Consider the following 27,422-nt stretch of genomic DNA (forward strand, 5'->3'; position numbering starts at 1 on the left):
GCCCGCAGTAAACCAGTATCTCTGTGCCGGATCCTGCACCTGCTGACCTGAGAATTGCAGTCCTGATGCGCCATCGGCCCCCCCTGCTGGCGGTGGCTGTCTAGGCATGTGCTGGGGCTGTTGCATGGACTCCCTAATGTGAGACACTTCAGCTTTAAGATCTTTCAACAGAGCCATCTCAGATTTAATTTCCTCAAGCTGGGAAAGAACAGCTGGGGAAACTTTAGACTTTTGTTGAGTTGGTGGGTTTTCATTCTTTTCAGCAGGAGCATCGCTGGACTGGACTGAATGGATGGTAACAGGTCTTTGTTGTCCTGACAATTTTTTCTTGTTCTGCCTCTCGGTCTCATAAGCACATGCTATATTCACTCGCTCAAGCAACAGTTCATCAGAGATGTCAGCTTGCTCCAAATAAGGCTGAAGATCCCGCCTGATGTTGTCATTCTGCAGGCCAGTTAACACGGTGTGAAGAAACATCTTCTGCACTAACCCAGGGTCATATTGGAGACCTGACTCAGATTCCTGCGAAGCGAACAAAATCTTTTGTCTCAGGTCGAAAGTGCAAATAAGGAAGTTCTGTGGGGTTTCTTTGATGCCCTGCACCTCTGAGGTCAACTGCTTATAAAGTTCGGTGGCACTTTTCTCTTGATAATGACATCGGAGTATTCGCCTCAGTGTGGGTAAGGTCAGGTTGGTTTTGCCCTCTAAATAGCTGCGGAGTTGCATGCCTGGCGATATCGCTCTTATCACTGCATCTACTATCTCAAGTTCGGGAAACCCCTTGCTTAAGCCATGTTCAATTTGACGTGCTAAGCTTGAAAACGTCAGCTTGTCTTTCTGACCGGGCTCAACGATTTGGCCAGCTATCTTAAAGTCCTTGTGCCATGGGTGAGGTGCAGGACTGTGGACTGCACTCTGTGGTGACTGCCTAGTGGGGATGATGCTTTTAATTCCTTTCATCTCTGGCTTATTGTCCTCCTTCTGTTTCTGTGCTCTTGCTAACTGAAGCTGCAAGGCCTCAATTCCCTCCAATATTCTTTCCTCCTCCCCATCCTGTTGCTCGCCTACTTGTTTTGATGTGCAAGCTTTACCAGCTATCTGGAGCTCAGAAATTTTGTCTTGAAGATGGAGTAAGTCAGCCATACCTTTATCTTCAAGCTTTTCTAGCTCTCCTCTCTGTATGTGGTTTGAAATTAGTGTGATGAGAGCAGTTCGGCCCTTGTTGGTAACATGTTCAAACTCTGCTCCGGCAATGATTAGATAGTCACACAGCTCCACCAAACTTTCTCGGGGCAACAGACACAACGCCCTTATTACTTAAAGCTGTAACTCCTCTAACCCTGTCGACTCCATCTTTCCATCTGAGTGTGTGTGCTAGCAGTGAAGTGGTACCCTTTCAATCTTTGGGTAGTAGTAGCAGCTCTCCTGGTATGCAGAAATACCTCAGATCACATGCAAGCTGCCCAAGACAATCGGAATCCCACTGTCGCTGATTCGCCACCTGCTCCTGATGTCCTGGGTTGTTTAAAAGGGATGTGTGACGGCTGGGGACATCTGTTGTAGACGCTGAACCACGCGGCACACTATCCCAGCGGTGCCTCCAAATGTTACGCCTCTGTAAAAGAGGAAATAGAAAGTACGACACGGACATGATGTAACTTCAGTCAAGTCCAATGTTGTAATGGACGAACGTAAGCCACACGTTCGTACACAGGCTGAATGAGGCATTAGCAATCGATAACAGATCGAAAAAGAATTTGCTTACAGCAAAAAGAAAGTGAACTTATGTAAACAAGCAAACACTGCATATTGAAATTGAAGGTGCATTTCCCCAAAATGTTATAGAAGTTAAATAAAACAACATTTTAAACACAGATCGTCTTTTATCCTATTAATCTCTTTAGCCTCTTTTACCCAAAAAGCAATGGATTACCGATCTACAGACCACAGACTATAAGACCATAAGTAATTAACTTTCTCCTTTTTATGGACCATTTTAAGTATCTTTTAACTTATATCAACCCATTCAATGTATTAGTATTACATCATTTTTATCATCCTTACATAATGATGGTAACAAGAAGTTATGGTTTTAGACATTAGTCTCCACCCACTGAAAAAAACCCCACAATAAATACTCTGCTTCTTCTGCAGACACTCACTGATCGTCTTCTTCATCATGACCATCATCATCATCTCTCTTCTCCTGCTGGCCTCTCTGCTGCCACACCTGACCTTCACTGGTGAGATTGATTATATTACAGTAAATTATGATGATTTTTAAGAATGTTTGATTCGTATATGTGCTGAGTAAGTTGACTGACAGCACTCTCTCTCTCAGCTCATGTGAATGTGGGTATAGTGAACGGCAGGGAAGCCAAACCCCACTCCAGACCCTACATGGTTTCTATCCAGGTGAAGCGTCAACATAGCTTTGGTGGATTCCTCATTTCTGATGAGTTTGTCTTGACTGCTGGACATTGCCAAAATAAGTAAGACTGTAATTTTTTTTTTCTAAGTTAAAATCATGAATTTTCTCTTCAGTTCACATTTATTTGTATTGCGCTTTTCACAACACATTATCGTTTCAAAGCATCTTTACAGAAAAATACATGTTTCTACATTACAATTTAGAGTAATCTGTTATCAGAGGTGACTGTGAAAGTAATGTCCATATGACAAAAATATACAGTGCTAAGATAATACAAATCATGTAGTTAGCTGATATCTTGTATTAACTTAGGCAGATACAATGATCTCATTAAATCAATTATTACACTGTAAAAAATTATGACATATAAGTCATGACATTATATGTTTTACATTGCTTTAACTCATCAAAATAAGTTAAGCAATAATAAAAAATAATAAAAAAAGATTCAACAATTTTTTGAATCTTCATACCTTCACAATCTTCTCTGAAAGAATAAAGAAACCTAAAAACTGAAGTTAAGATGAATGTTTCCATAAACAGAACGGAAGAGCTGACAGTTGTGGTTGGTGCACATAACCTTCCAGAAACGAACGTCCACATTAACGTGAAGTCCTACTAAAAACATCCGGATTATAGTAAAAAAAAACTTTTCGAAATGACATCATGCTTTTGAGGGTAACAGACTGCATTTATACCAGTTGTTCAAAATGATACCTAATCATTTAAACACTGCAGCTAGAGAAAAAAGTCGAAAAGAACAAAAATGTCGAATGGATTTCAATACCAAAGACAGAAGAAGACATCGCAGCAGATTCTGTTTGCAGTGTTGCAGGCTGGGGACGTTTAGTAACGCCTCGGTTACGACTGTAACCTCGGTTCCCTGAAGAGGGAACGAGCGTTGCGTCGAAACTGACGCTATGGGGAACGCTTTGCGTGATGACGTCTTGAAGCACATGTAAAATCAGTCCAATGGTGTGGCGGAACGTCAGAGGCGGGTGACGTCACGTACCAGGAAGCTATAAAAGCCGGCCCGAAACAGAAAACGAAAGCTTCGTAAAGTCTGAAGTCGCGCTGACAGGCATGAAGGAGATATGGCAAGGCGACGCAACGCTCGTTCCCTCTTCAGGGAACCGAGGTTACAGTCGTAACCGAGGCGTTCCCTTTCAAGGGAACTCGCGTTGCGTCGAAACTGACGCTATGGGGAACGTCTATACCAACGCCTCCATAGCTACAAATGTCTGTCCTGTGTGTAATCATGTGAGCAGCACTAAGAAGACAAAACATGAGACCCTGGAGCAGAGTCTAAATCCAGAGAGTAGAACCTGACGAAGGTGTGCGGTGAGGACCAGCCTGCCGCATCACAGACGTCCTGTAACGATACTCCTGATATAAGGGCCTTAGAGGCCGCCATACTCCTAGTAGAGTGAGACCGGACAGCCAAAGGAGAAGGCTGTCCAGCCGCCTCATAAGCAAGTGAGATAGCCTCAACCACCCACTTGCTCATCCTTTGCTTAGACACCGGACCTCCCTTGTTAGGAGACCCAAAGCACACAAATAATTGATCACTTTTACGCCACAGGGCAGCTCTGTGGACATAAGCGTCTAACGCCCGAACTGGGCAAAGCTAATTATTAGCCTCCTGGTCCGCATTCTGAAAGGGAGGAGGACAGAAGGCCTGCAGAACAATAGGTCTAGCCACATTAGTGGGGACCTTGGGGATATAGCCCGGTCTAGGGTGAAGAAAAGCTTTGACCATACCCGGAGCAAACTCCAAGCATGACGGAGCAACCGACAATGCCTGGAGATCCCCTATTCTTTTAAGAAAAGAGATGGCGAGAAGAAACAGAGCTTTCAGAGTTAGAAACTTCTCAGGAACCTCCTCAATGGGCTCAAAGGGGGCCATGGAAAGGCCTTGCAGCGCAACGGACAAATCCCATGGTGGCACCCTAGAGCGAACTGCAGGCCTCAGCCTCCAAGTGCCACGAAGGAAACGAGATACCAGAGGGTCTTTCCCCACAGACATTCCACCCAAAGGAATGTGGTAAGCACCTATGGCCGCCACATAAACCTTTAAAGTGGACGGGGTCAGACCTGCAGTGAACCGGTCCTGCAGGAACTCCAGAACTGTACCAATTGGGCAGTTGACTGGATCCAACCGACGGTCACTACACCAAGAAGTGAATACTCTCCACTTCAGGGCATAAAGTTTCCTCGTGGAGGGAGCTCTGGACTGTAGAATGGTCTCAACAACCTCAGTTGAGAGACCTGACTCTATGAGCTGGGCCCCCTCAGAGGCCAAGCCCACAGGTTCCACAGTCCTGGGCGGGGGTGAAATATTGAGCCCCCTGCTTGGGACAGAAGGTCCCTCCTGACAGGAAGCTCCAGAGGATGCCCGTCGAGGAGGGACACAAGATCGGGAAACCATACTCTGCCCGGCCAGCGCGGGGCTATAAGAAGTAGATGGACCCGGTCCCTGCGAACTCTTTCCAGAACTCCCGGGAGCAGAGCCACTGGGGGAAAAGCGTACAGACGTAGCCTCGGCCACGTCTGTGCCATAGCATCCAGTCCCAGAGGAGCTGGATACGTGAGGGAGAACCAAAGTGGACAGTGAGACGTCTCTCGAGACGCAAACATATCCACTTGTGCTTGGCCAAACTCCCTCCATATCAACTCCACCACCTCGGGGTGGAGCCTCCATTCCCCGGGCCTCGGCCCCTGCCTCGACAGAGTGTCTGCTCCTATATTCTGTACCCCGGGGATGTAGGCTGCCCTGAGTGACAGCAACTTCCCCTGGGACCACAAGAGGATATGGCGTGCCAGATTGGATAATGGACGCGAGCGCAAACCCCCTTGGTGGTTGATATAGGCGACTACCGACGTGTTGTCCGTATGCACTAACACATGGTGTCCCCTGAGATCTGTGATAAAGCTCCTCAGAGCCCGGAAGACAGCTAACATCTCTAGGCGATTGATATGCCAGGAACGATGATGGTCTTCCCACAGACCTTGAGATGAGCGACCCTCTAGGATCGCTCCCCAGCCCGTGAAGGAAGCATCCGTTGTTAGCAGTTTGCGACGACAAGGAGCTCCCAGCACTGGGCCCTGGGACAGGAACCAGGGTTTCTTCCACATAACCAAGGCACGTAGGCATCGCCGCGTGACCTTGATTGTGCGAAATGGGTTGCCCCTCGGGGAAAACCCTCTGGTCCTGAGCCACCACTGCAGGGGCCTCATGTGCAGTAGTCCAAAAGGTATCACGTTGGAAGCTGCTGCCATGAGACCCAACAGTCTCTGGAACTGTTTGACAGTGAGTAGCTGGCCTAGCTTTACACTTTTCACAGCTGCAAGGATGGAATCTACACGTGGCGGTGACAGGCGCGCCTGCATCGACACTGAATCCCAAACCACGCCTAAAAAAGTGGTCCTCTGAAGTGGAGAAAGCACACTCTTCTTGGCGTTCAGCCGTAACCCCAGCTCTTTCATGTGGGCGAGAACAACATCTCGATGTTGAACCGCCAACTGATGCGACTGAGCTAAAATCAACCAATCGTCGATGTAGTTCATGATGCGAATACCCTGGAGGCGCAGAGGCGCCAGAGCTGCATCCACGCATTTGGTGAAAGTGCGGGGTGATAAAGCCAGGCCGAATGGAAGAACTCGATATTGGTATGCTTTGCCCCCGAAAGCAAACCTCAGGAACTTCCAATGACACGGACGGATGGAAATATGGAAATATGCGTCCTTGAGATCTATCGTGACAAACCAGTCCTCGGACCTGATCTGTGGCACGATTTGTCTCAAAGTTAACATTTTGAACTTGAGCTGCATGACTGACTCGTTCAGAACTCGAAGATCTAAAATCGGACGCAATCCCCCATCCTTTTTTGGAACTATGAAGTACCGGCTGTAAAACCCGGTTTCCCTGTTGGAGGGAGGTACATATTCTATTGCCCCTTTCTCTAACAGAGTGTTTACTTCCTGTTCCATAACCAGAACCTGCTCGGGGCCCACCACTGTGGGCAGGACCCCCATAAACCGAGGTGGGCGTTTCTTGAATTGTATCTGATACCCTTTTTCCACGGTCTGCAGGACCCAACGAGAAACATTTGACAGTAGCTTCCACGCTGTCAAAGATTCTACTAGAGGTACCAGCCTCTCGAGACTGGTTTCTGGATTTTGTTGCTGTTGAGTAGTCGGTTCGTCGCCCTGTAACGGCGCACCGGCAGGGACCGCTGCACCCTGTAACACCGGAGGCGGCAGGGTTGGCAGAACGGTCCCCTGAGGGCACCGAAGAGAGACGGGCACCGTGAAAAGAGGTGTTAACCGCTCTGCTTCGGGGGGAACTACCCTCATTTGTCCTGAGCCCTCGGACGTCAGGACCTTTTCCCAGCAGCCTTCTTGGCGGTAATAACGGTCCGCAGATCCGTTTTACCCCTCGAAGACTGCTGGGTTTGAGAGCGCCCTCCGTGTCCCCGAGATTTTTGTGGGGGAGCACGGGAGGACACACTCTGTTTTTGAGTGGCACGATGTTCAGCGCTCTTTTTAGAGGAGTGAGGCTGCTCCCGCTCAGCAGCCTCAATGAAAGAACGGCGGGGGAGAAGTTTTTGCAATGCAGCTGCCTGTTTAGCAGCTTCCTGAGATTTAGCTACTGCACTGTTAACTGCATCACCAAATAATCCAACAGTGGAGACCGGAGCATCTAAGAGAACGTGTTTTTCTTTCTCTTTTATATCGCTCAGATTGAGCCACAGATGCCTCTCAGTGGCCACCAGGGCTGCCATAGACCGCCCGATTGATTTAGCGGTCTCCTTGGTGGCCCTGAGAGACAGATCTGTGGCTCTGCGTAGTTCGGCCACCGTGTCAGGACCAATTCCCCCGCCCTCCTCTAAATCCCCCAATAATTCTGCCTGACACTGGTATTTTTTGTCTGGAAAAAACCCTCCGATGATGCAAAAATCATTTTGCGTCATCTGAGGATTTTTTTGGCCAGAGGCTAAAGACTACAGCCAGTAGGAGGGGCTGTCCCGCAAGTCAACCCGCCCATAGAGGGTGGGATCTCACTCACAGAATGTACACACAGTGTCAACCATCTTTCTTTGGAAGCTAAGCTAGCAGGCTCTTGTTCTGTGAAGAAAGCTGAGTAGTAGGAGAAAACTGAGTAGTAGGGGTTACCATCCTCTTTTTCCCGGACATGTCCGGCCGTCGAGATTGTCCAAAATGTCCGGGATTCGGCTTTTGCTTTCTGCAGTCGCCATTCATTGATTACATGCACACCTTTTGTTTCAGTCTAACTGAATTCATTCCGATTGGTGAATATGAATGTAGTGTTTACATGAACGCTAAACAAGTGATCGGTTGATGTGCGTTTTAACATTGCTAAGAAAATTCCCGCTCCTCCGTGAGAGATAGCCTACGAGACCGGTGCGTCTCAGTAATCACGCCACCGGCCTCGCGCAGTTCTCCCACGGCCCTCAGCCTCGTCCTGCTCACCACAGTAAACATAATGAATGGCGACTGTAGAACGCAAAAGCCGAATCCGGGACATTTTGGGCGATCTCGAAATCCCAGGCAAACTCGTCACGGAGACTGAGATCACTAGTAGCCTAGCCTTGTTGTTTTTAACTGCGGTAGGCGTAGCTTGGGAGTGGCCTCCTAGGGCAGCGAAGCAAGTGCATTATGGGAGTTGTTGTCTTTCATCCACATAAGCCAAAAATAAATTTTCTGGCTTTTCTCAGTCTAGAAAGCTCCAAATTCAAAAATAATTTCACATTTCTTCTACATAAATGACCTATTTTAAATACACATTCATCTTTCCAGAGGTGAAGTATCCCTTTAATCAAATATGTTTCCAAATGTTTAAAAGATTTTCTCCCACATCTTGTTCTAATAAAACTATCAAGACAAGTCAAATGGTCCTCAATTTTACAACCTCATGAAATTGCAGTAACAGTAAAAGTTTATTTTCAGATTTTTCAGATCTTCCATTGATAAAGCGCATTGTTGGATATGTTAATTTAATTAATTGCCAGGGAAATGGGGTGATTTTGTTTTTTTCAAAACTTCTTTCAATAAACATAATATACATTGCAATATATAAATATGTACTTTGCGCTTTCATCTCAATAACAAAATAATAAAATAAAAATATTCTGAACGCTGTATAATCATTTGTTTCTTGTGTCATAAAGCAGAAAACATAAACTCGGGAAACATAATATCATGAAGGAAATGCAGATTCACATCTGTACAGTAGAGGGCACCGCTCAAACAAACCTTTCAGCTGTGCTGCCATTGCAAAAGAATAAGAGGCAAAACAAAAACAAAATTTACTTTAGCAATTAAAAAAAAAGGGTGAAAAAAGGAAACACAAATGTGATGTTTAACTTGATTGAATTGGAACAACAAAAGTCAGCAGCAAAGAAATTGGATAATAAAGTGAGATTAAGTAGGGGGAGACAGTTACTTAATACAAAAGGGGATGGTTGCAACATGTCATTTTTCTCCAATCAGAAACAAGCTAGAGTGATGACACTCATTCTGCACATGCACAGTTAGACCCTCCCCCCACCAAGAAGACAGATGACATATTCAACATCTGCTGCTGCATTTATTGAACAAAACTTGTTTTGGAGGTATGAAAGTACATTTTTTCATGAGATGTATGTCCTATTTTGTATGAATAAATCAAAACTTACTTAGTTTGAATTATTGTTTTGTTGACTTCTAAGTGACATGGTTAGCATGTGTCAAAATCAGTGTGTCTAACAGGCATATGATGTTCTGTCATGGCTGATAGGGTTGTGGACGGTTGCAACAAGTTATAAATTGCATGTTTAATAAAAGTTTGTTGCTTTGCAAATTGTTTAATTCTTACTGTCTGACACTGAAATATGGAGAGATTGAATAGCATCTGTAACACTTGGACACTGAATCTATGTAGGCCTATGTTCTACACATAAACAAACCAAACTCACTGTTATTTGATAAATATGACTAGGCTACAATAATATTATTGTATAAATAATACTATAATATTATAGTAGGCCTAAAACAGTTAATATTTTCCGAATTCTATGCTCTTTGAGACAAAAAGCTAAAGTTAATTAGTGAAATTTAAGGTATTTTTAACATGTTGCAACCGTCCCTGAGTTGTGTTGCAACTGTCCCCTGGGTTGGGGTCAGTTGCAACATCTGGCTTCTTCCAATCAAATAAATAAGTGAACGGTATTTCATATGTAATTATCTTTAAATGGAATGGGTAATTAGCAGACGAATGCAAGTTTAATATATAAAAATTTGGTTGGTCTAGTCCAAATAGTCTCGGAGTAACTGAGAGAAAAGCAAAAAGTGTTGCAACTGTCCCCGGTCTCCCCCAGTAACCATCATGTTCCCTTTCGAAAGGGAACTCGCACTGCGTCAAAGCGCTAGGGGAACGCCTCAGCGTGACTGATGACTGAAAACACTGTACAAACACGACAATCGTATTGGCTGGCGTCAGCCATGACGTCATGCTCTAGCGCGACCAGGAAGTATAAAAGGACGCCTAGAGAACATGTCATCCTCTTTTCATCTTCAGGGACTGGTTTGCTGACACTGTGAGTATGGCAAATACAGACAAACACTTTAGGAAGTGTGCCGACCCGTGTGAGAGATTTCTCACACCTGGTGACACTCACAAACTTTGTGTCTGCCATTTGGGTGAAGAGCACGCATGCTCTGCCCTTGAGGGGGTGGAATTTTCGGATTGCGAGCGTTTTCCCATTAGAACGCTCCGTTCTCGTCTGTCCCTCTTCTCGAGTGAGGAGGGACAGTCCTCTTTGCCCCGCGGTTCGGGTCCCGCTCTGCTGAGGCCGAGAGGAGACTGAGATCGTGGGGATCACAGAGGGATCTCGCCGACGAGATTGAGAGAGGAGTGAGTCTCTCGCACTCGTCGGCGGGTAACGGGAACGAGCTGTTGGGCGGGGATGCGCTCTCTCAGGCATCCTCGGACCCAACAGCCAGTGCTCTACTGGCTTCAAGCCAAGATGAGCAGGAGGAGACTGGAGCGGGTGAAGATACTGAAATGCTTGAACCTTCCCAGTCTCCCTGCCCCATGTATGCGGAGATGATGGAGGTGATGGAGCGCGCCACCGCCAGGCTCGATTCGTGTCAGAGAGGAAGCCGCTCGCGGAAGGCTTGACGAGCGCTTTCTCTCTGGCCACACCCCACCAACTCCGATGAGCCTTCCATTCCTTCCCGACCTCATTGTGGACTACATCTCGTCTGAATGGCAGGACATACGCAGCGACAGGCTAGGCTGGTGCTGCGCTGCACACAATGGCAGTGCTGCAGGCGTACCAGGCTGACCTGCTGAGGGACCTGGGTCAGGGCCAGGGTTTATCCCCTAATGCGGTAGCTGAGTTGCGCCGCACCACAGACCTGGCTCTCCGGGCCACCAAACAGACGGCTACTGCAATTGGACGATCAATGGCAGCCATGGTGGCCACGGAGAGGCACCTGTGGGTGAACTTGGCTGACATCGGGGAGAAAGAAAAGACCTTTCTCCTTGATGCCCCAGTTTCGCCTTCTGAGCTCTTCGGGACCTCCGTTGAGGCGGTGGTCGGGAAGTTAAGGGAGGCGAAGGCGCGCTCAGCGGCATACAGATCCTGTATACCGCGCCGGGTCCGGGCCCGCACCGAGACAGCCTGGGGGTCCTGGCCCGTCTCGTTTTGAGGAGCGCAGACAAGGCCAGCGGGACTCAGTCGCTACTCGTGCCCCTCCTCCTGGCAGGAGCAGGTCAAAGAGATGGCACGAGTCCAGGCTCTCCTACAAAAAGAAAGACAATAATAAAATGATGTATGTGCCAGGCCTCCTCTCCTTCAAGAGTCATCATGCTGAGGCCTTCATATACACAGCTCGGTAGAGCGTGGAAAGGGTCTCTTCTTCATTTCCGAGGAGTCTTTGGACCCGTCGCTCCTGAGCTCTGGTGGTAGCCGAGTTAAGCTCTCCTAACTATATATGTTAGGCCTCCTCTCCTTTGAGAGTCATCCTGCCGAGGCCTTCATATATACATTTCGGCTGTCTTGATCTGTTTTCTTTTAGCATGTGTCAGGCCTCCTCTCCTTCAAGAGTAATCCTGCTGAGGCCTCCATGCAAACAGCATTTCCCAATATATGTGTTAGGCCTCCTCTCCTCTGAGAGTCATCCGGCTGAGGCCTCCATATATACAGTTGGCTGTGTGGATCTGTTTATAGCATGTGTCAGGCCTCCTCTCCTTCGAGAGTCATCCTGCTGAGGCCTCCATGCAAACAGGATTTCCAAATATATGTGTCAGGCCTCCTCTCCTCTGAGAGTCATCCTGCTGAGGCCTCCATATATACAGTTGGCTGTGTGGATCTGTTTATAGCATGTGTCAGGCCTCCTCTCCTTCGAGAGTCTTCCTGCTGAGGCTTCCACCAAAAGAGGTGTTAACCGCTCTGCTTCGGGGGGAACTACCCTCATTTGTCCTGAGCCCTCGGACGTCAGGACCTTTTCCCAGCAGCCTTCTTGGCGGTAATAACGGTCCGCAGATCCGTTTTACCCCTCGAAGACTGCTGGGTTTGAGAGCGCCCTCCGTGTCCCCGAGATTTTTGTGGGGGAGCACGGGAGGACACACTCTGTTTTTGAGTGGCACGATGTTCAGCGCTCTTTTTAGAGGAGTGAGGCTGCTCCCGCTCAGCAGCCTCAATGAAAGAACGGCGGGGGAGAAGTTTTTGCAATGCAGCTGCCTGTTTAGCAGCTTCCTGAGATTTAGCTACTGCACTGTTAACTGCATCACCAAATAATCCAACAGTGGAGACCGGAGCATCTAAGAGAACGTGTTTTTCTTTCTCTTTTATATCGCTCAGATTGAGCCACAGATGCCTCTCAGTGGCCACCAGGGCTGCCATAGACCGCCCGATTGATTTAGCGGTCTCCTTGGTGGCCCTGAGAGACAGATCTGTGGCTCTGCGTAGTTCGGCCACCGTGTCAGGACCAATTCCCCCGCCCTCCTCTAAATCCCCCAATAATTCTGCCTGACACTGGTATTTTTTGTCTGGAAAAAACCCTCCGATGATGCAAAAATCATTTTGCGTCATCTGAGGATTTTTTTGGCCAGAGGCTAAAGACTACAGCCAGTAGGAGGGGCTGTCCCGCAAGTCAACCCGCCCATAGAGGGTGGGATCTCACTCACAGAATGTACACACAGTGTCAACCATCTTTCTTTGGAAGCTAAGCTAGCAGGCTCTTGTTCTGTGAAGAAAGCTGAGTAGTAGGAGAAAACTGAGTAGTAGGGGTTACCATCCTCTTTTTCCCGGACATGTCCGGCCGTCGAGATTGTCCAAAATGTCCGGGATTCGGCTTTTGCTTTCTGCAGTCGCCATTCATTGATTACATGCACACCTTTTGTTTCAGTCTAACTGAATTCATTCCGATTGGTGAATATGAATGTAGTGTTTACATGAACGCTAAACAAGTGATCGGTTGATGTGCGTTTTAACATTGCTAAGAAAATTCCCGCTCCTCCGTGAGAGATAGCCTACGAGACCGGTGCGTCTCAGTAATCACGCCACCGGCCTCGCGCAGTTCTCCCACGGCCCTCAGCCTCGTCCTGCTCACCACAGTAAACATAATGAATGGCGACTGTAGAACGCAAAAGCCGAATCCGGGACATTTTGGGCGATCTCGAAATCCCAGGCAAACTCGTCACGGAGACTGAGATCACTAGTAGCCTAGCCTTGTTGTTTTTAACTGCGGTAGGCGTAGCTTGGGAGTGGCCTCCTAGGGCAGCGAAGCAAGTGCATTATGGGAGTTGTTGTCTTTCATCCACATAAGCCAAAAATAAATTTTCTGGCTTTTCTCAGTCTAGAAAGCTCCAAATTCAAAAATAATTTCACATTTCTTCTACATAAATGACCTATTTTAAATACACATTCATCTTTCCAGAGGTGAAGTATCCCTTTAATCAAATATGTTTCCAAATGTTTAAAAGATTTTCTCCCACATCTTGTTCTAATAAAACTATCAAGACAAGTCAAATGGTCCTCAATTTTACAACCTCATGAAATTGCAGTAACAGTAAAAGTTTATTTTCAGATTTTTCAGATCTTCCATTGATAAAGCGCATTGTTGGATATGTTAATTTAATTAATTGCCAGGGAAATGGGGTGATTTTGTTTTTTTCAAAACTTCTTTCAATAAACATAATATACATTGCAATATATAAATATGTACTTTGCGCTTTCATCTCAATAACAAAATAATAAAATAAAAATATTCTGAACGCTGTATAATCATTTGTTTCTTGTGTCATAAAGCAGAAAACATAAACTCGGGAAACATAATATCATGAAGGAAATGCAGATTCACATCTGTACAGTAGAGGGCACCGCTCAAACAAACCTTTCAGCTGTGCTGCCATTGCAAAAGAATAAGAGGCAAAACAAAAACAAAATTTACTTTAGCAATTAAAAAAAAAGGGTGAAAAAAGGAAACACAAATGTGATGTTTAACTTGATTGAATTGGAACAACAAAAGTCAGCAGCAAAGAAATTGGATAATAAAGTGAGATTAAGTAGGGGGAGACAGTTACTTAATACAAAAGGGGATGGTTGCAACATGTCATTTTTCTCCAATCAGAAACAAGCTAGAGTGATGACACTCATTCTGCACATGCACAGTTAGACCCTCCCCCCACCAAGAAGACAGATGACATATTCAACATCTGCTGCTGCATTTATTGAACAAAACTTGTTTTGGAGGTATGAAAGTACATTTTTTCATGAGATGTATGTCCTATTTTGTATGAATAAATCAAAACTTACTTAGTTTGAATTATTGTTTTGTTGACTTCTAAGTGACATGGTTAGCATGTGTCAAAATCAGTGTGTCTAACAGGCATATGATGTTCTGTCATGGCTGATAGGGTTGTGGACGGTTGCAACAAGTTATAAATTGCATGTTTAATAAAAGTTTGTTGCTTTGCAAATTGTTTAATTCTTACTGTCTGACACTGAAATATGGAGAGATTGAATAGCATCTGTAACACTTGGACACTGAATCTATGTAGGCCTATGTTCTACACATAAACAAACCAAACTCACTGTTATTTGATAAATATGACTAGGCTACAATAATATTATTGTATAAATAATACTATAATATTATAGTAGGCCTAAAACAGTTAATATTTTCCGAATTCTATGCTCTTTGAGACAAAAAGCTAAAGTTAATTAGTGAAATTTAAGGTATTTTTAACATGTTGCAACCGTCCCTGAGTTGTGTTGCAACTGTCCCCTGGGTTGGGGTCAGTTGCAACATCTGGCTTCTTCCAATCAAATAAATAAGTGAACGGTATGTCATATGTAATTATCTTTAAATGGAATGGGTAATTAGCAGACGAATGCAAGTTTAATATATAAAAATTTGGTTGGTCTAGTCCAAATAGTCTCGGAGTAACTGAGAGAAAAGCAAAAAGTGTTGCAACTGTCCCCGGTCTCCCCCAGTAACCATCATGTTCCCTTTCGAAAGGGAACTCGCACTGCGTCAAAGCGCTAGGGGAACGCCTCAGCGTGACTGATGACTGAAAACACTGTACAAACACGACAATCGTATTGGCTGGCGTCAGCCATGACGTCATGCTCTAGCGCGACCAGGAAGTATAAAAGGACGCCTAGAGAACATGTCATCCTCTTTTCATCTTCAGGGACTGGTTTGCTGACACTGTGAGTATGGCAAATACAGACAAACACTTTAGGAAGTGTGCCGACCCGTGTGAGAGATTTCTCACACCTGGTGACACTCACAAACTTTGTGTCTGCCATTTGGGTGAAGAGCACGCATGCTCTGCCCTTGAGGGGGTGGAATTTTCGGATTGCGAGCGTTTTCCCATTAGAACGCTCCGTTCTCGTCTGTCCCTCTTCTCGAGTGAGGAGGGACAGTCCTCTTTGCCCCGCGGTTCGGGTCCCGCTCTGCTGAGGCCGAGAGGAGACTGAGATCGTGGGGATCACAGAGGGATCTCGCCGACGAGATTGAGAGAGGAGTGAGTCTCTCGCACTCGTCGGCGGGTAACGGGAACGAGCTGTTGGGCGGGGATGCGCTCTCTCAGGCATCCTCGGACCCAACAGCCAGTGCTCTACTGGCTTCAAGCCAAGATGAGCAGGAGGAGACTGGAGCGGGTGAAGATACTGAAATGCTTGAACCTTCCCAGTCTCCCTGCCCCATGTATGCGGAGATGATGGAGGTGATGGAGCGCGCCACCGCCAGGCTCGATTCGTGTCAGAGAGGAAGCCGCTCGCGGAAGGCTTGACGAGCGCTTTCTCTCTGGCCACACCCCACCAACTCCGATGAGCCTTCCATTCCTTCCCGACCTCATTGTGGACTACATCTCGTCTGAATGGCAGGACATACGCAGCGACAGGCTAGGCTGGTGCTGCGCTGCACACAATGGCAGTGCTGCAGGCGTACCAGGCTGACCTGCTGAGGGACCTGGGTCAGGGCCAGGGTTTATCCCCTAATGCGGTAGCTGAGTTGCGCCGCACCACAGACCTGGCTCTCCGGGCCACCAAACAGACGGCTACTGCAATTGGACGATCAATGGCAGCCATGGTGGCCACGGAGAGGCACCTGTGGGTGAACTTGGCTGACATCGGGGAGAAAGAAAAGACCTTTCTCCTTGATGCCCCAGTTTCGCCTTCTGAGCTCTTCGGGACCTCCGTTGAGGCGGTGGTCGGGAAGTTAAGGGAGGCGAAGGCGCGCTCAGCGGCATACAGATCCTGTATACCGCGCCGGGTCCGGGCCCGCACCGAGACAGCCTGGGGGTCCTGGCCCGTCTCGTTTTGAGGAGCGCAGACAAGGCCAGCGGGACTCAGTCGCTACTCGTGCCCCTCCTCCTGGCAGGAGCAGGTCAAAGAGATGGCACGAGTCCAGGCTCTCCTACAAAAAGAAAGACAATAATAAAATGATGTATGTGCCAGGCCTCCTCTCCTTCAAGAGTCATCATGCTGAGGCCTTCATATACACAGCTCGGTAGAGCGTGGAAAGGGTCTCTTCTTCATTTCCGAGGAGTCTTTGGACCCGTCGCTCCTGAGCTCTGGTGGTAGCCGAGTTAAGCTCTCCTAACTATATATGTTAGGCCTCCTCTCCTTTGAGAGTCATCCTGCCGAGGCCTTCATATATACATTTCGGCTGTCTTGATCTGTTTTCTTTTAGCATGTGTCAGGCCTCCTCTCCTTCAAGAGTAATCCTGCTGAGGCCTCCATGCAAACAGCATTTCCCAATATATGTGTCAGGCCTCCTCTCCTCTGAGAGTCATCCGGCTGAGGCCTCCATATATACAGTTGGCTGTGTGGATCTGTTTATAGCATGTGTCAGGCCTCCTCTCCTTCGAGAGTCATCCTGCTGAGGCCTCCATGCAAACAGGATTTCCAAATATATGTGTCAGGCCTCCTCTCCTCTGAGAGTCATCCTGCTGAGGCCTCCATATATACAGTTGGCTGTGTGGATCTGTTTATAGCATGTGTCAGGCCTCCTCTCCTTCGAGAGTCTTCCTGCTGAGGCTTCCATGCAGACTGACGTTGCAGGTAGAGTTTGAGAAAGTGGCCCCTCCCTCTCTGGGGAGGTGCTCCAGGCCCTTCGCTCCCTGAGGTCTGATTGTCGTTGAACCAGCTCTCCTAAATTTGCGTCAGGGCTCCTCTCCTTTGAGGGTCATCCTGCCGAGGCTTCCATGCAGACAGCATTGCAGATAGTAGTACAGAATAGGGGCCCTCTCGTTATGGAGAGTTGTTTTTAGCCTTCCTCTGTCTGAGCTCTGCACTATGAACTATTCACATTTTGAATAAGTTCTGGAGACCATGAGGGCGTGAGTGTACAGGCTTCCTCTGCTCTCTGAATCATCCTGCTGAGGCCTCCACCTCCCATTGGTCTAAACAAGTTGGTGGCATCAGCATTAAGCTTGATAACCTCCCTGGCATGGGGGTTGACTTCAGTCCCTCCGAAAGTAGCAGGCCAGGGCCCATAGGCTCTGAACCATACTCCCTTAAAGGAACCCCCCTCTAAAATCGGGTTGTGGTATCCATACCTTTGAGCTGGTGCTCAGGCAGTGGCCGTAGGGAGAAATGCTACTGTTAGCCTGACGTGTAAGCAGTAAGGGGCTTTAACCCTCTGGGGACCAAAAACGCGCCCGCGCGTTTTGCTCCTTTTTTTTTTTAGCAATGAAAAATAAACACAAAATGCTCTGTTAATTTTGATCTTTCATTTTCGTGTAATACATCAATCGATCCTGTTCAGTTTCTATTTTTTTTCTGTATACTCACAATAAAAATAAAGTGTTTTGCTTTTTGACAAATAAAGAAAAACTAACATGATGCTATTTCTGCCTTCTCTCTGCCAGTAAACTCCCATTTGAAACGCGTTCGAAAATTATCTATAACTCCGCGAAAATTCAGTCAAACAGGGAAACAGACCCACGGGCATGAAGCTTGAGATCGCAGCTTTTAAATGAAGTAATTTATATAAAAAACAAATATTATCAGCTTCTGTAATCTGTATAAAAAGAGAGCGACTCCAGTCGAGCTCATTACGAGATGATTCACAGTAATGTGACCACTCCCCGGAGAGCGCGTGCTATTCAAACGCAAATTCTGAGAACCATTTCAGTCTGTGAAACGCCCCCACATCAGCTGTAAACAAAGAGGCATAATATAGCCTACCTTATGGAGAAAATTTTCCGTGCTGATATGAGGAGCAGATCCCGCTGAGGAGTGAGGTAGGCTAAGTTATCCTTTCTCAAGTGTTAATGTGGAATAACGTTATGGAATAACGTTAGTGTAGGCCTATGTAAACAAAAAGATGAATCGCGTTTCTATAATATGAATCGCGTTTCTGTGAGATGAATGAAGGGTACATATTTGTAAAGACTGTTTAGCCTAAATATGAATCGCGTTTCTGTGAGATGAATGAAGGGTACATATTTGTAAAGACTGTTTACCCTAAATATGAATCGCGTTTCTGTGAGATGAATGAAGGGTACATATTTGTAAAGACTGTTTAGCCTAAATATGAATCGCGTTTCTGTGAGATGAATGAAGGGTACATATTTGTAAAGACTGTTTAGCCTAAATATGAATCGCGCGTCTGTGTGTGAATAAACTGCTTTGCTAGAGCCTACTGAGATGAGTAAAAATCGACTGAAATATGTTGAAATAAAATGTATTTGTATAAGCAACGTATTAAACTGCAAATTAACATTTATAGGCTATGCCCTAATATTTCATAAAAACAACGTTACAGTCAGGCGAAGTATGAAAGACAATATTTTGTTGACTAGATTTGGGTACAGTTTTTACTGTAGAATATACTGTCACATCAAATAAGCTTTTCTGCTCATATATATAAAATACTATTTTGTCAAAAATAAAGTCATAGACTAAGATGTTCCAATGTTGGCTATATTCAAACTAATGAATACATATGATAAAATGTAGGCCTATAATCTTTTTTTTTTTTTTTTACAAAGAAAGAGTACTTTTTTTTGCAGAAATATTGCTGAAATTGTAATTATTGTTGTAATTGTAACCTTTTTAATAAAATAGCAAAACATATTTACAAGATAGATGTAAGCAAAATCTTAAATGGTCAATATAAGTCTTCTTCTAAATATATAGGCTATTTTGTCCTTGCATTGTGGCTCAGTCAGTGTCACACCTGAATGAATGGCTAATTATGCAGAGTCATTATGCAGAGTGGGTGGGACTGGGTAATCTAAGGTGTAAACTACTCCTCCCCCTCGCATATTGGCTTTCCAAGCAAAACCTGTTTTACACCATTTAAATCAATGTATTTTTTTTTTGTGAACGATAAAGCAAGACTATTTTCACATAATTTTGAAGCTAGAACTCCAAGAGAAAACATCCATTAGTCAAAAGTCTTGTGGGCACATATTTTGTATGAGTTTTGTGGTCTTATTTCAGCAACTTTCATTTTTATTTTTTTAAATAACCACGCATAAACATTATTCTCTTAAAAATACAAACATCTACATACATGTTGCTCGCATATTATGGTAGGCCTGTTTGTGCTATATAGAGTGAATTTACACCTTTGCCATTAACATGTTTATAAATAACTGAAAAAAGCACAAATGTCAGAGCATGTCAGAACATCTCAAGGGCCCCAAAAACAGCTTGGTCCCCAGAGGGTTAACTTTGAGTTAATGTGTTTGTGCTTGTGCAGCCATAGTTGCTAAAGTATCCACTCAGCATGGCAGCGTGGGTATCTCTTTCCTCTAGCGCTTTGACGCAGTGCGAGTTCCCTTTCGAAAGGGAACGTCTCAGGTTATGACTGTAACCTATGTTCCCTGAGAACAGGGAACGAGACACTGCGTTTCGTCGCTAGGGCTGGTCAAAAAAATTATTTTTTTACATTTGGTCGATTCAAAATCGATTCTCAAACGCCACGAATCGATTGTTTTCCATATTTATTTATCTATTACCCAAAAGCCAGTATTAGTTTTCCTCCACTGTTCATAGGCAGGTAAACTCCATTTTATAGCTAATTCTGTGAGATTTTATGTTTGTTTTATCTTAATCATAAAATAACCTCAACTAGTGCTGCACGATTAATCATATCGCAATCGCGATGTCAAGCCTACGCAATTATATGACGCAAAATGCTGTGATTTTATATGAAATAAACAAATTTGTGCTGTTAACGCAATTAATGCAGCATCTGTTAATTTTTGTCATCCTTTGGCTAGTGTTACATGATCCCGCTCTTAATCATGCAAATGTTTTTAAACCATTCATGCGCGACAAGAAAAAAAGAGCTCACTGCCTGTGAATGTCCTGACTGTGACACACAGAAAGGGTGCTTCTCAATTCCTATTTGTGCATCCTCGTTTCCTTTCCTTGCTTCCTTTCCTCGCGTCTCAGCTCCACCTCCTGTAGGATGCAAGGGAAGGTTGCAAGGAAAGAAACTGAGGACAGAGGAATCGACTGAAAGCTTTTTTATACATTGGAATACTTGATCACTCGAGCGTCACTTCACCGCGTCATCAGCTGCGCTCAAAGGATCTGCCCTTATGTTGTATTAGTTTGGTTATTTAAGAAATTCATAATAAATAATAATAAAGCAAGATACCCTGTTGAAATATGTGAGATGTGTGGTTTATATAAACTGCAAAGGTAAAGTATAAATTAAAATGATTGTGACCGATGTGAAGGGGGAGGAGAATTTATAAGTGTGTCACGTTTAGTCAATAAAACTCTTCAGCAAAGGATACACCTGTGTATCCTCGATCATAACTCCTCGCAGGAAGCCTCCTCACTCCTCGATCCTCGCCTCCTCGCGGTGCAATTAGAGAATTGAGATGTCCTTCAAGATGGCTGAGCTCGATCGGTTTCCGGGTCATAGGATGGAGGACGGAGGAGCGAGGAGACAAGGAGGGATATTGAGAAGCACCCAAAGACTCACACTGATATCGTGCGTGCGCACAAGACAGCCCAGAATACAGTTCTCTTTCGCGCTTGAACAAACAATAACACACACAATTATGCCAAAATGTCTTTTTGTCGAGTATCTTCATAACATAAGAGCAGTCTTATGATGAACCTGAAGAGTTGTGACTCGTGAGAGAATGAGGCGCGTGTGAGATCCGCGTCTCTGTCAGCAGCGGCTGGTCTTAAAGGGACAGTACACAGTAGCCACTAATTATCTCTGTCGTTAAAGTTAATCAAAGAACAAAGGGAACAGAGAAAAACACTGCTCTTGACTAAATAACTTTTGTAACTTTAATAAGGATTAGTCTATTTATAATTTATAATTAATGACTGTTTGATAACTTTATTCAATTTCTGTATATGTCCTACCTGTTAGACAGGAAGGGCACAGGTAAAAATGATATGCAAGGTTTTGGGTTTATGTGAGGATTGTTAACCTGTTTGATCAAGGCATGCAAATGTTCTGACTTGTCCAATTTTCAGCATACATTTTTCATTTTGCATCAAAATCCTGTCTATTCATTGTATGCATTTGAAATATAGAGTTGGGTTCTGTTTTAATGTACCCAAGTGTACCTAAAATAAAAAAGAGTTTAATATACAGGTTTGTAGCTCTTAATTTATTTTTATTAATTAACCACTTGTAAACTTATGTTCACTTTTCTTTTTTTTAAATATAAATATAGGATTTGTATTAAATATATATTCATTGAGTCGAATCGAAATCTAATTTAGAATCGAAATCGAAAATTGAATCGAGAATCGAAATCGAATCGAATTGAGAGCTTGCAAATCGAAATCGAATCGAATTGTAACATCTGAATCGATACCCAGCCCTACTCGTCGCCATGCCTCCGGTCTGCTTGTAACAGTCCCTTCAGACGAAGAAGTGGATGACATGTTCTCTAGGCGTCCTTTTTTTTTTTTTTTTTTTTTGGGGGTCCTTTTATACTTCCTGGTCGCGCTAGAGCATGACGTCATGGCTGACGCCGGCCAATACGATTGACAGCGCATCGTTCGTGGTAAAAATTAATACAGATTGACCAGATTGACATGAAAATGTAGTAATTTCATCATAAATGCATTTAACCCATAAGAACCCGCAGTGACACGGCTGTCACAAACACTGGTGATTATCTGGAAAGGTCTTTATAAAGCATTATCCCTTACTTTCAACTCATGAAGTCCCTTAGTGACATATAAGGAACACCCAGGTTCAGTCATGTGACAATGTGTGCATTTTTGTTGCCATGGCAACATTTCCAATATGATGGCCTGTCCGGTTAGCACATGTTGCAGTGTCAGCAATTTTTAAAAACACTTGTTTTTGTTACTAAAGGTATGTTTCAACCCATGCAACAATTCTAATGTTTTAATAACATATCCTAGATTACACTTAACCTGATTTTAATACATTTCTTGAACAAATTGATATAAAACCAGTTGTAAAAATATTGTGGTGACATGTATGGCGTGGTGGTGGCGCAATGGATAAGACACATGCCTTTGGTGTGAGAGACCCGGGTTCGAATCCACTGTGAGACACCAATGTGTCCCTGAGCAAGACACTTAACCGCTAGTTGCTCCAGAGGCGTGCGACCTCTGACATATATAGCAATTGTAAGTCACTTTGGATAAAAGCGTCAGCTAAATGAATAAATGTAAATGTATGTCACATCGGGCTGTTAACCTTAAAACAGTAGGTGGAATTTTTATGTGACCTATATGTCAGCTGCTCAATTAATTTATCTGATTCAATAATTTTATTGTTTTATATTTTCTGCTGCTTATTTCAAAGCATATTTTAACAAATGTAAACATAAAAATAGTTTCAAAATTAATTACCTTGTTAATGAAATGTATTTTGAAACTATTTTGCATACCTGTAACTAAAACAAGATGTTGATAACATATGTTGGTCCTAATTTAAGTTATTTTAACTTTTTTTGTAAGAATAAAATTAATAGATTCAGGAAACAACTTGATGCTCACAATGTGCTGAAAATTATCCAGTGAGATGACAGTGAGTATGAGGGATGTGACAGTGACTACGTTTACATGCAGCCAATATCCGGGTTATGGTCGGGTTAAGGTCACTATTTGGGTTTCTGAAACATTCGGAATAACGCGTTTACATGACCAAATATTCGGGTTAGAAAGGGGGTACCCCAGGTATAATATCCGGGTTTTTTAAAACCGGGATATGAGCATATCCGGGTTTTTGCCGGTGTTTACATGGCCGTGCGCGACCGGGTTATTGCTAATATCCCGGTTTTGAACGGGTTATTGGCTGCATGTAAACGTAGTCATTGACTAGGAAGAAGACAGTGATGACCCTGATTACACCCTTAGCAAGAAAGACATGGAGGATGATGAATCAAGTAGGTCTGATTCAGACATTAGCATCACATGATTTAGATTTAGAAGCTGCACAACCAAACATAAACTCTGGGAAGCAAAATACAACCAGCCAGGGTAAAAAAATATATATATTGGAGAAAGAAACATTTTGAAATCCCTGAGTGCACATTCAAAGGACCGAGTATCACGCCTCCAGACAATCTTCTGACACCCCTTGAGTATTCAGAAAGTTATAACATCAGAAATACTTGAGCTCCTAGACTAGAGGAACAAACTAATTTGTACAGTGTGCACAAATCTGGAACTCAGAAGAATGTTAACACCACTGTTAAAGAAATGGAAAAATACTGATTGGTATCTATCTGCGCATGGGTCTGCTTCAAATGCCAGGAAATGGTGCATACTGGGAAAATGACACAAGGTGTCCCATGGTGGCTGACAACATGTCAAACAACCGTTTTCAGACCCTGCTAGCAAGTCTACATTTCACTGACAACAATGATTCGTCAAATCGGCAAGCAGGGGATAAGTGTTGGAAGATCCTTCCATGGCTTGATATGTTTCGCAAACAATGCCTGGCAATCATCCAGGCTATCTTCCCAGAAAAGTTATAATTTTGATATATGTTGTGGAAAAGAAAATAAACAGAAAAAAAACCTGTTATTAAGCAAAAAACCTGAAAAAATAATAAAAAAAAATTCAACTGAGAAATAAATGCCCAATGTGACATATATGTAACATTAAAAATGTATCATAAACGCCCAATGTCACATATATGTAACATTACAGATCTTTCACAGGGAGGGGTTGTATTTCAAAAACAACTGCAGAAACATGTTATAAGTGGTCCATTTGGTCTGTTTTATATGCCCCATAATTCAAGAATTAAATAAAATGTAGTAATCTCACCATAAATGCATTTTATTAAATACTATTTTTCACAGTCATCTTTTTACTTTAAGACTGGGGTAAATCAAGGAAAACTACAATTTACTTCAACAAGGCGACATAATGAACAACACTCGTCTCATTCGTGGAGGTGGAAAAACAAGTTATTTTTGACATGCAAGATTTATTGTATAAAGATTTAAATTATGCAAAAGAAAGGGTATGCGTCTGCTGTTTTTGTCAATTTTAAGTTATAATTTATATGCGATTTTAATATAAGTGCATGTTTCTTGCTTGAGCAACTTAATATATAATTATATAGACGTAATGCATTGAATAATAGTTTGTTTAAATTGTGTTTAAACGTGAATACGTCTATTAAAGAGTGTATATGTGTACAAAGAGAATCGCAATGCTGACAAAAAACTTTTTTGTTTTAAATAAAATTTGCTGATAACATCTGAAATACAAATAGTGAGTATGTGTTTGTGGTACAGCCGCGGATCAGTTACGCACTGCAAACACAGCTTATGTGAAAGCACTATTGCGTGTGCTGCTCTTGCACCGCATATGTGTGAAATCAAAAGATTCAAATGAACATTGCAACTGGCTGGGAAAATCTGTTTCATACTCAATATTCATTATGAGTAGGCTAATTCTTGCTGAAAAGATCTACTACCTCTTTTTTTCTTTTTTCATTTTAGTTTAACATGATAGTACAGTCTGATAAAAAAAGATGTTTCGTTTTCACTCCAAACATTTTTTTTTATGTTATCAAAATGAGTAAAAAAAAAAGAATGTATTATTAAATTTATTATTTTAGTTGCATGCCCTATAATACGGTTCTCAATTTCCATCTACATTTTCTGGTCGAATTTCAGTAATTCTTTAAAGATGTGACGAGATGCAGCACCGGAGAAGTAAATTAGAAGTAAATAAATATATTACGGTCTTTTTTTTTTCTTTTTAACTAGTGAAAATGAACCAGTTATTAATTATTCACTTAGTCATGTCTACAGCTCACTTGAATTTGTTCTAGATCATTAGATATGACTTTGTGGTGCACTGTAAACCGATCTGATAAAGAGACCAGAAACTCTTTCCATTATGTGTAAAAAAAAAAAACACTTCCCTACATACCCGTCCTAAATAGTATGCAAAATTTGTATCATAAGAGTATTATGTATTAACAACAATAAGTCAAATATATAGTCTTCAATGTTACAACCTCATGAAATTGCAATAACATCCTGTCTAAATGCATTTCACACACAAAATATAATTTTTCTTCCTCACATTTGTGTCCTGAGCTCCCGTAAAGTTAATGAAGAGGTTTACTTCCAAATGGCTGACAGCCACTGGTCTACTTTTAAAAAAAAACACAAAAATATAAAACCTGTCATGTTTAAATGCCTCATAACTGTTTAATGTCGGCCCAAGTATTCAAACATATTTGTGTTTTAAATATTGCATGCAAGTGTTCATTTTGACATCTTTTAACAGTTTTTTGTCGTCTGACACTGTGGTTGGAGCTGATGAGCTCAGTAAGAGATCTTGCCAGAATGTGTGTGAAGTTTTACTGCGTCCATCAAAAGGATGTGAAATTGCTTTAGCTTTTTCTCTGCACTATTTCAAGAAAGACCAAAACCTGAAACAAATTTATCTAGGGGAAAAAATGCTTCGAATGGCTTCAGTGCAATGTAAGCATATAGGAAATGTGTTAGATTTAATATGAAAAAAAATGTGTATACACTACATTCATCAATGCAGTTATAGGGTCATGTGACCTACATTGCATATGCAAAGTCTTTCACATACTTAACTTGCATTTGCATAGAGTGTTACCTACATAGAAAATTGTTTTAGGGTTTTACAAAAGTGACATTGCCTTATACAGAGATTTTGGACCTCGCACTTTTCCTCTCACCAAAGTCAGCACTGGTGCTTGCCAGATGAGGTGCTTACATGATGGTAACAAGAAGTTATGGTTTTAGACATTAGTCTCCACCCACTGAAAAAAAAAAACCCAATAAATACTCTGCTTCTTCTGCAGACACTCACTGATCATCTTCTTCATCATGACCATCATCATCATCTCTCTTCTCCTGCTGGCCTCTCTGCTGCCACACCTGACCTTCACTGGTGAGATTGATTATATAACAGCAAATTATGATGATTTTTAAGAATGTTTGATTCGTATATGTGCTGAGTAAGTTGACTGACAGCACTCTCTCTCTCAGCTCATGTGAATGTGGGTATAGTGAACGGCACTGAAGCCAAACCCCACTCCAGACCATACATGGTTTCTATCCAGGTGAAGCGTCAACATAGCTTTGGTGGATTCCTCATTTCTGATGAGTTTGTCTTGACTGCTGGACATTGCCGAATGAAGTAAGACTGTATTTTTTTTTCTAAGCTAAAATCATGAATTTTCTATTCAATTCACATTTATTTGTGTTGCGCTTTTCACAACACATTATCGTTTCAAAGCAGCTTTACAGAATTTTTTTTTTTTAAATTACGTCAGTTTAATGTAATTTAAGTTGAAATTACATAAACATCCAAGTTGATAGAACTTAAAAATGTAAGGCAGCAAAGTTGTTGTTTTTTTACAGTGTACAAGTTGTGATCATAATGATTACAATATATAAAAAAATTTGGCAGTGGTGCATGTTGATTCAGAGTTGGTGTCTTCTTAAGTCTTCGTAGGGGTTGGCGTAATCTCTTCACAGGTTTTGGGTCATCTGAAATCTTCATAAGAAGATTCAAACTAAACTAAATTAAAAGTAAAATCTCAATCATGGTTTCTTCATACCTTCACAATCTTCTCTGAAAGAATAAAGAAACCTAAAAACTGAAGTTAAGATGAATGTTTCCATAAACAGAACAGAAGAGCTGACAGTTGTGGTTGGTGCACATGACCTACGAAAAACGAACGTCCACATTAACGTGAAGTCCTACTAAAAACATCCGGATTATAGTGAAAAACCTTTTCTGAATGACATCATGCTTTTGAGGGTAACAGACTGCATTTATACCAGTTGTTCAAAATGATACCTAATCATTTAAAAACTGTCTATTAACATATTGCATTTTTGGATTGCAGCTAGAGAAAAAAGTAGAAAAGAACGAAAATGTTGAATGGATTTCAATACCAAAGACAGAAGAAGACATTGCAGCAGATTCTGTGTGCAGTGTTGCAGGCTGGGGACGTTTAGCAACTAATGGCCCTGCAAGCCTAGTCC

At 43.1% G+C, this 27,422-nt stretch overlaps 1 protein-coding gene across 2 annotated transcripts; it reads left to right on the top strand.

Annotated features, from left to right (window-relative positions):
- Nucleotides 1-2,136: 2,136 nt before the first annotated feature.
- LOC309475922 (uncharacterized protein) lies at nucleotides 2,137-27,422 on the top strand. Of its 2 annotated transcripts, XR_014197886.1 has the most exons (6): nucleotides 2,137-2,243; nucleotides 2,342-2,492; nucleotides 26,231-26,319; nucleotides 26,418-26,568; nucleotides 27,063-27,195; nucleotides 27,284-27,422. XR_014197886.1 is itself a non-coding variant. In XM_082138912.1 (5 exons), the coding sequence occupies exons 1-5, from the start codon at nucleotides 2,180-2,182 to the stop codon at nucleotides 27,139-27,141; spliced, it is 534 nt and encodes a 177-aa protein (XP_081995038.1). In that variant the 5' UTR covers nucleotides 2,137-2,179; the 3' UTR covers nucleotides 27,142-27,198. The 2 variants fall into 2 exon arrangements, 1 of the variants encoding a protein (XP_081995038.1); XM_082138912.1 differs by lacking the exon at nucleotides 27,284-27,422 and having other exon boundaries at nucleotides 27,063-27,198.

This window comes from Leuciscus leuciscus (assembly GCF_965113295.1).
Source record: "Leuciscus leuciscus genome assembly, chromosome: 15".
Taxonomy (NCBI): Eukaryota; Metazoa; Chordata; class Actinopteri; order Cypriniformes; family Leuciscidae; genus Leuciscus; species Leuciscus leuciscus.